The sequence below is a fragment of the Tursiops truncatus genome, chromosome 7, assembly GCF_011762595.2.
Source record: "Tursiops truncatus isolate mTurTru1 chromosome 7, mTurTru1.mat.Y, whole genome shotgun sequence".
Taxonomy (NCBI): domain Eukaryota; kingdom Metazoa; phylum Chordata; class Mammalia; order Artiodactyla; family Delphinidae; genus Tursiops; species Tursiops truncatus.
The window spans coordinates 29,489,276-29,501,466 of NC_047040.1; the positions used below are offsets into that span (position 1 = coordinate 29,489,276).

Consider the following 12,191-nt stretch of genomic DNA (forward strand, 5'->3'; position numbering starts at 1 on the left):
TTCCACTGAATGCCTTTTTAAAACTCAGTGACACTTTCTGAACCAATCTGCAAGTAAAGTTACTGCTCACAGTGAATGCAGATAAACTCTTGAAGGGCTGTGCTGACCAAAACTGGTCTCTAGATTATATAAATTGTTTGTTTACATTCACCATAATCTTTTAAAATGTCATACTGCTTACCTACTGAAAATATAACAACAAAAAAGTATTTTTTTCCTACTGACCAACTAAAGAAAGAAAGAGGTTGTTCAAACTTCACCACTCAATTTCTAAGTGAAAGACTGATGGGGAATCGGCAGCCCAACAGCTTTTTATAGCAATTTTCTGGGTGCAGATTGAAAGCAGTTTTCGTCATGGGAGGTAGAATACTGCACCCTTACATAAAGCCTCACAGATAAAAGTCAGGACCATCAACGTATTCGCTTAACTACTGTTCAGTGTTCAATGCACCTACAAGAAAAATGGACAACATTTCAGCTGTTAAACTTATAAGGCGATAAGAAAATTCCAATTCCAGTTTAGTGTCAGAGAGGAAAGACAGACAGCAGCCCTATCCCAGTAGATCCCAGGTTAATTCCCTCCAGTTTCTCCCCTATCATAATATTAATTGGTTTCCTAATAAAATACTGCAGTAACATTTGTGAAATCAGATTCTGGCAGAAAATCAAATCAAAGGACAACTAACTCTTCATGGCAGCCACTTTTGCATACCCAGACCCTGCCTACCTTGTTATGTTTTTGCTGGTGTCTTGCCTTCGTGTCAAGAACGTGGTAAGGGCTTTCCGAGTCTTGGTTGATGTAATATACGAGTCTTGAAGGCAGTGTGATTTCCTTCTGCATTGCATTGCTGTAACTGCTATTACTGCTGCTATTCTGTTGCAATGTGTTGTCTTCATCTGCCAGGACTCCCAAATTGTTTTCTGCAGTTTCATTCCAATGCGGAGCTGGGGGGGGGAGGGGGGGGGACACAAACATACACAAACACACACATACCCTATAAATACATAAGTACTAAAATGCATTTTTCCATTAATTGCAAAAACAAAGTTTTCTACTTTTAAGCAGGTAAGGCGTAGAGACACAGGAAAGAAAGTTATTGCAACAATGAAATGGCCTGGATAGGTTATCAGCCAATAAGGTTTATACAACAATGTACTGTTTATAGTCTTAAATCTATACTTCTAAGTCTGGTGGTGGGGCTGAGGGGGAACGGACTTGAAGGAAGGGTCATTAAACGAACATGCTCAGGGTTTCTGCCCCTCACCTCCCCCACCTTGGGAGTCTACAGAAGCTCAATGGGACTAGGACTAAGAGTATCCCACCTGAGAGCTAAGAACGCTCCACAGATAACTTGAGTGCGGAACTCATGAACACGGAATGTTAACCGATTCACTTAACAAAATGGACAATTCCCTTTTCTTTTAACTTTGAGACGAGCAAAAATCTTTTGCCATAGAGAGATGCAGATGCTGGCAGCTTTCCAATTTCTTTTTATTTTCCTGCCGATGACCAGCTATCTGCGGTCACTGATGTCCAATCATCAATGTATTGAACATCATATTATCTTCATTTTTCATTATAATGACAAGCATTTTGAGAAATTACAAGCCAAAGGTTTATATCCCCGAAGTTTCCCTCCCCCGCCTTAATTCCAACAGCAGTGAATAAACCAACTAGGCAATTTGAGGAAACACGTTACCACTATTCTCATCACATCCTCCCGCACTCACGTTCAGGCTCCACCACCCAAGAAAAAACTTGCTCCCTCGCTGCATTTCCCATCCACCGGTTTCCCTAAGTTGCACAGAGATCAGTTAGGGACCCCGCATCCACTGAATACCTTCCAGTGGAACCGGCAGTAATTTAGTGAATGCAACAGAAAAATGGACTTCAAAAAGTGAACTGGAATGAACGCCGGTTTGGGAATGAGAGAGGTGGGCAGGCAGAGAGAGGCTCGGAAAGGCCGAGCCCTGGACGTGTCCGGAGCGCACGGACCCGCGTGCCCTTCGCTCTCCTCTGCAGGGCCCCGTGGGCAAGGCAATGCAAAGGGCACCTGGGCCATACCCACCGCTGGGTGCAGCAGCCCGCCAGGCGCGGGGCCGGGATGAGGCGGCGAGTGGAGGCAGCAGGAGAAGTGCGAGGAGCAGGCGGCAGGGCGGCGCGCGGGCCGGGGCGCGGATGGGCGCCGGGCCGGCGGGGCCGCCGCGGGAGCAGCTGGAGGCTCGGGGGAGGCTGCAGCCCTCCACGGGCGGCCGCCCGGAGCTGTTGCCGGGTGGCTTCATGGCTCATAGCTCCCGGACGCCGCTCGGTGTGGCCAGCGAGAGCGCCGGGCTAGGCTGCGGGTAAGGTTGCGGGCGGAGCCGGTCACGCCGGCTCGGCGCGCATGGTGCGGCCGCGGACAGGCGGGTCGGAGCTCGGGGCTAGGGGGCTGGGCGGCGCCCCCTGCCGTGCTCGCCTCTCAGCCCCTCCCGGGGTGGCTGCTGAAGAGTCCGGGGGTCCCAGTCGCTCCGCCAACTTGGAGCCTCCCCAGATGCTCCTCCCTCCCTGCGGCGGGCGCGGCAGCTCCAGTGACTGCGGGGGCTGCCGCTGGGGCTGAGGATGCTGAGGCGGCGAGCGAGAGCGAGCGGCGCGGGCGTGCGCCCCGCCCTCGAGAGCGCGCCCGAGCGCGGCTTCGCGTCCTGATGCTGATGCTGTTGCCTGGCACGGGACGCACTGCGCATGCTTTATTGTGGAAGAGAAAGGAGAGAGGGAAAAAAAGGGAGCAGAGTGATGCAGCATCAGAGGTGACGGTGGCACCTCAAGAGTTGGGGGCGGGGAGAGAGGAAGCTGGCAGCCAGGGATTAGCTAGAGGGGAAGAAAGAAGAGTGTGGGGATTTCCAGGACAGAATGATCTGGAGGAAACAGCCAGCCAGAGAAATCGGCCTGCTTTTTCCACCACCCCAGACCTTACATACCCCCTCCTGTTCCCACCGCCACCTTCTCGGGTAAAACTTAGGCCAAGCATTTCCCTGTTAATCCTTTATATTTCCTTCCTGCAAATATATTGATATATAAAGGATTGCAGCCGGGGAGGTAAAAATAGCACTGCTCCTCATTCAGTTCGCTGGCAGCGCGGGGAACGAGGGCTGGGAAGCACTTTGGCGCGTGGCGGGCTCGCTGGCCAGATGACGCCCTGCAGCCTTGCAGAGCTCAAGGCGCAGGGATCCCCCGAGCTGGGCCCTCCGCCCTGGATTCTGTCGCCCGGGGCCTCTGTCGCCCGGGCTTGTGCCCAGGGCCTTTGCGGAAAGCAGATGGAGCTCAAAAGTTCAGAAAGGATGACTGGACGTGTTCCGGAAGGATTTAGAAATTCTGGCGGGGAAGAAATAGGGAGATGAGAAACCGAGTGTGTGGCAGCTATCATGGGAAATCCAGCATTTGTCAAGCCGGTGGGTGGGCGTGCATCGGAGAGGGCACATTGCAGATTTTGAGATCTGGTCCTGACTTGTGCAGAGAAAGAAAGATTTTTCTCTCACTGCTGTAAAAAAAAAATAAAATCCCTGAATTGGGTGGATCAGCAGAAACTAAATACGATGGTTTCAAATTAGGGCCTGTGGCATATTTCTGCCCCCAAACTCCCATAATGCAAGCATTCATTTGTTCGCCGTCCCAATGACAGTCTGAGTAGTAGCAATGTTGTCTTTCTCTGTTACGTGTATTTAAAATGGAGATAATACCATCTACTTTGGGGGATCAAGAATCTCACAATAAAGAAAAAGAATGTGGGTATAATGCACCACAGCAATGACAGGACTCGGTGTTGTTAGCTGTCTTCTCCACCCCCAGTTAACAGAGGGAAGGGGGAGAGAGAGAGACGAGACAGACACACACACAGAGAGACCAGAGATCTCAGAATTGTTAGAGAATTAACACTAATATTAGCTCTTCCTCTTTGTATCAGAGCTAGGATATCAATTTGTTATCACACATTTATTAATGTGAACTTGTCATTGATGCTACCTCCCCCAAATGTGGGCAGCAACAGTCTTCCCTTTGGCTCAGTTTGTGTCCCTAGCAGCTAGCGTGGTGTTTGTGGCACAGAGAAGTCTCTCAAAATATGTCATGAATGAATAGACCAGCGGAGGTACCAGTAGCAGGAGGCACATGGGGCAAACTGGTGAGCATGCCCACCTCCCCATAGTTCCAGTGCTCTTGGGGGTGTCTCCCTCAAGACAAGCATGTCCTGGCTAGGTTTTCCCAATTTATGTTTGATATAATGATATAATCCTGGAAAAGGGCTTGGGGGCAAAGGAGGTGGACAAGGAATGAGAAGGGAAAAGGAAATGAAAGGCAGAAGATGCCCAGATGCAAAGTCCTTTAAAAGGCGTCTCTTACAATTGAGTAACAACCTCTCAAAGCCTCTTCCAATAAATAAAGCCATGAGTTACCCAGTCCACCTGCATACCAACCAGTCAGCAGCCACAATCCCATGCACTTGGGAAACAGAATAAGGACTGAATTCCATTTCTAGTAAGGAGCAGAAGTATTTGCAAAAAAAAAAAAAAAAGATGTTCTCTTTTGCACTGTAATCCAAAAACTGCATTTATTTACAGAACTTTAATGTTTACAGACTCGACCGGAGCCTGGATAATGTATTAGTAAATGAGACAGTGAGTCAGAGAAGGAGTAAATCACTCAGAAAAGAATGTATTAGAAGTTTGGCCCTTAAACCATATATTTAAGGGGAGGTTAAGAACAGAATCAAATATTCTTTAAGCAGTTAACTTGTTTGATTTAGTAATAGTCGCATTAGGTAGCTTGGAATGTTTATTGTTAGAGAGTCTAGTTCTAAATAGTCCCCTCTGTGCTTATAATATTTAGAAATTTTGTCCATCATCATCTACTGCTTTGCTCTATATTCATGTCTGTGCATATCATCCTTCCCCTGTCAAAAAACACTGAGACTTAAGCTGCGTCTCATTCATCCCTGATCTGTAGAGCCTAGCATAGTACCCAGAATGGAGTCAGCATTTGACAAATGTGTATTGGGTAGAGGGGCACTCACAGGTAGGAGGGAGGGATTCAGCAAGCTGGAGTGGAATGAAGGGAGGAAAGTACCAGAAGTTTGGGTGCTGTAATAGCTCTGGTTAGACATGTGTGCTGGATCCCAAGAGCATCAGGGACCATTGGAGTGGCCTGGTGAACTTAGCAGATGAGAAAAACTGCTGGAGTCGTAGGTGAAAACAAGCGGCCAGGAGGCCCATGGGAAGAAAATTACAGCAAGCTATGTGGATACTAACTGAACACAAGGAAGGGTGTGTGCGAGCAGCGTCCACAAAGGGTAGCTGTGCTGCTCCCAAAGTGGTTCAGCTGGGCCGGTGAGGGAAGACACCAGAAGTCCTCTCTTTGCTCTCGTTTGTTGCAGGGGGCAGACCGGACCTGCCTTGAAACCAGTGAGGACACTGGGCCTGCACAAGAGCAAGTAAAAGGGTAGAAATATAAGATTTGGAAGGCATCTGCCTCAACAGGGCTGAAATTCTGGGAGAGAAGGTAGAGAAAGGGATCACAGAAGAGGGGCCTTGGAAGATGAAAGCAGGTGAAAAAGTAGGGCAATGTAGCAAAGCAGATTCACAACAGCAATTAGAATGGAAAAATCATTTGACCAAAAAGTCAAGGTCAAAGAAGGTGTGCAGCAAATTGGTGGATGGCGATGATGCTGAGGAGTGGTCTGGGGGAGTGAGAGCAACTGCACAAACAAGGGTCAAAGGGCGGCAGCTCTGATTCCAGAGAGCTGGCTGGGAGCAGAGAATTCCGTTACAGACTCTGCTAGAGGAGGTTCTTCATTCTCTTTTTAGACTGGCTGTGAAGACTGATTTTACAAGTGAAAATTAATGCCTCCAAGGGAAAAAGTGTGATGAGAAAAACAACTTTTGTTTCTCTGACTTGCTGCGTAGGCATTTTACAGTATGATAACCCTGCTCACACTCAAGAGTCTGAACAATTTGGATAAGGGCTTGACTTTAGGATTCCTGCCTTAAGGGCACATTGTGCTTTTCCTGGGCACCTCTTCACATAGCTACTTGGAGTTAAGCCCGTGAAAAGTCAGTGACCTCCGCCCCGACCTTCTTTCTTTTTTTTTATTTTAATTAATCAGTTTTTAATCTTTTTACTTACAATGTTTCCGGTGTAAAGCAATTCACTTATACATATATACGTATATACATACATATTCTTTTTCAGATTTTTTTCTATTATAGGTTATTACAAGACATTGAATATAGTCCCCTGTGCTATACAGTTATACGTGATAGTTGCTTGCTGCATTCTTTATCTCCTGCTCACTGGTGACCTGGGACAGAGGTCACTGCCCTTCCCCCAGCTCATTACCTCCCACCCCCAGCTTCTGGGATCTGTAAGTAATAAATCTTGTGACTCTGCTTCCTTTGTGTGGGTGTATTGAAACTGTGCCTTCAATCCAAATGACCCTACGGATTACACTTCACCGAAGTGGGATCTCAGATGCTGAGAGGGCTACCTGCCTGCCCGTGTGGGTGACTTGTGCGCCCCCACCCCGCCCCGACCTTTCAGCAGGTCATAATCTGCATGTTCTTAGTTCAGTCCCCCAGCTCCGGCTTCTCAACACAAGACAGCGTACTATTTGGTAAAAGCCAAAAATAAGTGAGCTCTATTATTTGTACTTTCCACATTGTTCTGGGGTCAGCAAACATTTTCTCTAAAGAGTCATATAGTAAATATTTTAGACCTTGTGTGCCATATGGTTTCTGACGCATATTCTTGGTAATTTTTTTACAACACTTTAAAAAATGTAAAAATCATGCAGCCTGCAGGCCCTAGTTTGTCAACCTACCATTTTTAACTATATATATATATTTATATTTATATTGACTTAAGGTTAAACTTTTTTATCAACTGCATTAATATGCTTGTGAGCGGAAAAGCACGTGCAACAGTATACATAGCTCTAACTCCAAAAGAGTTAGCTCTTCACTGAACTTTACCATTTGTTTAATCAGTAATTGCTTACTTCTTAATAACATTCAGCACTTGAAGGGATTCCTAAAGAAAGAAGTATTCCTCCATTTCGAGATCATTTCCAGACTTAGACAACGGAGGGAAATGTCAGAAATCATTCGCCAAAAAATACAGATACAGAAAAGATTCCAGACTTTTTTTTTTCTTTTCTTTTTTTTTTTTTTTTGCCAAGATGTATTTTCTGGTGAGCAGAGAGATGCTGAATGAAAGCTACAGTCATGACAGGTCAGAGGATGGAGTAACACACCCAGTGATAGCCCTTCCTGGAGCCCATCACTATAAGTGCCCTGCATTTGTGTTCCTCAAACTCAATCCTGAAGAGTGGCTGCAAGGCAGCCAGTATACAGAGCCGAACAGGCAGCCTTGAAGTTCATGAAAACTAAGTCTGCAAGTCTATGTTAAATACACCTGCTCATTCTGAGGGACAGACCACAGTGGGCCAATTTCAGAAGTCAAGGTGTGACTTTACTCAACACTACTGGGCAAAGCAGAAGTATTTATTACCAAAACTGCAATGGTCACAGACATATTTCTTTTTTTTTTTGGCCACGTTGGGTCTTCGTTGCTGCACGCGGGTTTTCTCTAGTTGCGGCGAGTGGCGGCTACTCTTCACTGCAGTGCGCAGGCTTCTCATTGCAGTGGCTTCTCTTGTTGCAGAGCACGGGCTCTAGGTGCACAGGCTTCAGTAGTTGTGGCTCACGGGCTCAGTAGTTGTGGCTCACGGGCTCTAGAGCGCAGGCTCATAGTTGTGGTGCATGGGCTTAGTTGCTCCACGGAATGTGGGATCTTCCCGGACCAGGGCTCGAACCCATGTTCCCTGCATTGGCAGGAGGATTCTTAACCACTGCACCACCAAGGAAGTCTGACATATTTCTAAAGGAATAGTTGAACAGACAAAAATGTGTCATAGTGTCAAAGCGTGAAAATATCTGAAGAAAGATAACCACTGGAGACACGTAAAATTTAGTTCTTAAGGGATATTACATTAAACGAAGGTTAAGTAGGAACAGGATACATTTTTAAAACAGCTGACTTTTCTCCCCACTATGCAAACATTCGGCTAGTTTATCCCAGTTTGGTGTACTTACAAGCTGTAGTACAAAGGGATAAACAAGCATGTCGTGATGACTTGTGGCGATGATCTATGCTATGCAAAACTTGGAAGAATTGTGTTTATTGAGAATAATCACTGAGGCAACACGTCATTATTAAACCCTCTCTGGGTCACAGAGCAGCCCTTGGAGTTTCTGCAGAAGTAAATTGCCATGTACTAATTGGGGAAGGAAGTTCTCAACTACTTTCAGAGACCGCAAGTAAATTTTATATAAAAGGTTAGAATCCCATCAGCAGAATTAATATACTAGTGCTAATCCCTAGCATTTGCATAACAATAGTTAAACCCTTTCATAAAGCCTGCTTTAATCATTACTATGCGTTTACACATCGCAAAGTGCTTTTATCTGTTTTATTTTATTAGATCCTCAATTCTGTCACACAGAGAAGACAGTTATTGCTATTCTTTTTAGGAGCTCCATCTTGGATGCAAGGACACTAAGGCCCCCTGGTTTTTGCAGTGATCCTCAATCCTGGCTGCACATTCTAATCACCTGGAAAGCTTTAACAATCTATTGATGGCTGAGTATTTAGAATCTTCAAGGCTGGAACCCAACATCAGTGTTTTACAATTCCTCCCAGTTTAATTGAATGTGAAGCAGAGTTAAGATACACTAGGTAGAGGGATTTCTCAAGATCACACACCAGAATAAGACATCAAGAACTCGAATTGGAACGCTGAATTCAAGTCCTGCGCTGTTCCCAAGGTCTTCTTCCCTATTTCTGCTTTTATAACAAGTTAACCCTGAACGAGGAAAGCTTAAAAAATTAGCTTAGTACAATTGCTGCAAAATCTAAGAAAATACAGAATTAGAAAACATTTGAGACAGAAGTTACCTGTGAAGTCATCTAGGAGTTCAAACGCATTGTTGTAGAAACAAAGATGCGGACCTTATTGCCCAAGGTCACACCAATCTGTGGTGACTTGGGACCGGATTCAGAGTCCCCTCTTCCAGGCTTTCCAGTACTTTCCATTGTACTTTGTAAATAGTTTGTTTTTAAAAAATTGACTTACAAAAATCCTGGTCAGTCTGCAATGTAATTCATTTCCGGTCTTCCACTTGACATTGCTATGTAAAGATAAAGAAGGACATAGCTACGAGGTCTAGGTCCCAACAGCATCAGTTCCTCTAAGCCCAGTTCCATAGCTTGGCAGCATAACTATGGGGAGAGGTGCCACAGATCTTTGGAGGTAATTCATTCAAATAAAATACCTATTGTTCTCCTACTTCTCTTGTCTTTTGTGTGTCAAATATTTCCAAGGGACAATTTTCTCATCCAATGAGTTTCTTGTAATACCCTCAGTATATCCTAAGAATTCAACAACTGCAGCATCTTAAATCATGTTTTAGGAAGTGCCAAATTTGGTGAGAAACAAAAAAGAATACAGGAAATAATAACAAAAATATAATAAAAATAATAACAAAGAGAAGGAGGAGGAAGAAAAGATTATTTATGCAGCACCTGCAAGATGTGCTAGATACCATGTTAAGCACTTTACCTGAATGAGCTCATTTAATCCTCATGCAGTTGTATGAAGGAGCCACTATCCCATTTTGACTGAGGAGGGAACTGAGGCTTGTAGAAGTCAGATAATTTATCCAGGATCATATGAAGCAGGACTGGGTCAGGAAGCATGTTTGCCTAACTCCAAAGAATAAACTCCCAACCACAACATAATGACTCACAAACCCTATCAATTGATCAAGTGTAGTAATAAAATTCACCAAAAAATTACTAAAATTCAATCCTCTACCCATTCCACATTTAATTAGAAATTTATTTTGTTTGAAACTGGAGCTGAAAAACACTGATGCTGTATAATTTATTTGGCCACAGCCCCAAAAGAAAACACTTAAAACGATCTGAAATTTTCTTCAAAAGCATTTTGAAATCATGGCACTTGGCTATAAATAGAATTTAAATTTTATTTTTGTCTGTTTAAAAACCACAGACACATTGACTCATGCACAAAATGTTCTGAATTATGTTCCTTACTTCACATTAGAGACTTCTGAATACAGCCATTCTATACAATTATTTGTATAACTCTAAAACAAAACCTAATTATGGTCCAGATATTTGTTTCTTACATTGAAATAGCATTCCACAAGAGAGGGCCAAGATCCTCCCTTACCAGAGAATTTAATTTTTTCTAAAATTTAAATTAACCAACATAGCCACCTATTCGATTTAGTTTAATTATAATTATAACTAGCAACATTTATTAATCTACCTTTATCAATTAATATTAGCTTTTGCCAGCATATTAGCATGTTCAGATTTCTAATGATGTAACAAAGAAAGCTTAAACCCTGATCAGCATTCGTTAAATATTTTTATCCTTTTGTTGTTCTGAGGCAAAAAGAACGGCTAACGCCTAGCTCCTTAGATCCTATAATTTGCTTTTGCACAATTTTGTCATTTACTGTATTTTAGCACATACATTAAAACTGAACTAGCTATATTATTCCTGTTAGATTGTCATGGTATTAGACTGTTCATGTCATGGATATAGACATGACTTGGAGATAGAAAACAAATGACAGAGACAGACAATCACTTCTCTAGAAGAAAAAGATAAACTCTAGCCTCCAGAATCCAATTCTAAGACTTTGTGTTTGTTATTCTGATAAATTATCTGAGAGATAGATTGCATGCTGAAAATGCCCTTGCAGAAAACATGAAGTTTTTCCATGTAATGAAATGTTTGGATGAACTGAGATAAACTGTAAACAAAATGTTTTGAAGCTGTGTGACCTGACCAAAAAAACTAAGAAAAGAATTTCAATATCAACAAGGAAGTTTCGGAAAAACTAATCTAAACTATTTGTATATCTAAATAGCTATACATCCCACTTTCAAATATCACGGCACACGTAGCTTATTATCCATATCACAGCTGGCGATAACACACACACACACACACACACACACACACACACACACACACTCCACACCAACATGGGAAACAGACTGTGGAGTTGACTGTCCTTGAACAAAGCAACTTTATTTTAAAATGCCAACAAAACAATATTGATCACCAAATAGAAAATATGATGAAAATTACACCAAACTGTGATGCGCAAGCCCTATAAATAAATTGGACATGATCCAGGAGTAGTTCTGTTTCCTACGGCAAAATGTTAAAAACAACAACACTAGCAACAAGATACAGGCATACCTCATTTTACTGCACTTTGCTTTATTGTGCTTCACAGATGTGGCATTTTTTTACAAATTGAAAGTTTGTGGCAACTCTGCATCAAACAAGTTATCAGTGCCATTTTTAAGTAAGAGAGGCTCCTACTTGCTTCAATTCTGTGAAAGCTGAGAGATGTAAGGAAGCTGCAGAAGAAGAGTTTGAAGCAAGCGAAGGTTGGTTCATAAGATTTAAGGGAAGAAGACATCTCCATAACATAAAAGTGCAAGGTGAAGCAGCAAGTGCTGATGTAGGGACTTCCCTGGTGGCGCAGTGGTTAAGAAGCCCCCTGCCAATGCAAGGGACACGGGTTCAAGTCCTGGTCTGGGAAGATCCCGCATGCCTTGGAGCAACTAAGCCCATGTGCCACAACTACCAAGCCTGTGTTCTAGAGCCCGTGAGCCACAACTACTGAGCCCATGTGCCACAGCTACTGAAGCCCACACACCTAGAGCCTGTGCTCCACAACAAGAGAAGTCACCACAATGAGAAGCCCATACACCTCAACAAAGAGTAGCCCCCACTAGCCACAAAGAAAGCCCACGTGCAGCAACAAAGACCCAACACAGCCCTAAATAAATATATATATATATTTTTTTTTTTTTAAAGTGCTGATGTAGAAGCTGCAGCAAGTTATCCAGAAGATCTAACTAAGATAATTAATGAAGGTGGCTACACTAAACCACAGATTTTCCATGTAGATGAAACAGCTTTATATTGGAAGAATATGCCATCTAGCACTTTCATAGCTAGAGAGGAGAAGTCAATGCTTGGCTTCAAAAGACAGGCTGTCTCTCTTGTTAGAGGTTAATGCAGCTGGCGACTTTAACTGAAGCCAATGCCCAT

General features: G+C 43.7%; 1 protein-coding gene across 1 annotated transcript in view; it reads right to left on the reverse strand.

Moving 5' to 3' along the window:
• Positions 1 to 2,530, reverse strand: part of ADAM23 (ADAM metallopeptidase domain 23) — a 150,405-nt gene extending 147,875 nt beyond the window's left edge. Inside the window, exons 1-2 of the mRNA XM_073807353.1 lie at positions 2,070 to 2,530; positions 728 to 945 (exon numbers count right to left, since the gene is read on the reverse strand). Of these exons, the coding sequence (XP_073663454.1) occupies positions 728 to 945; positions 2,070 to 2,283 (432 nt within the window). The 5' untranslated portion in view covers positions 2,284 to 2,530. The remainder of the gene's footprint in view (positions 1 to 727; positions 946 to 2,069) is intronic.
• Positions 2,531 to 12,191: the final 9,661 nt, after the last annotated feature.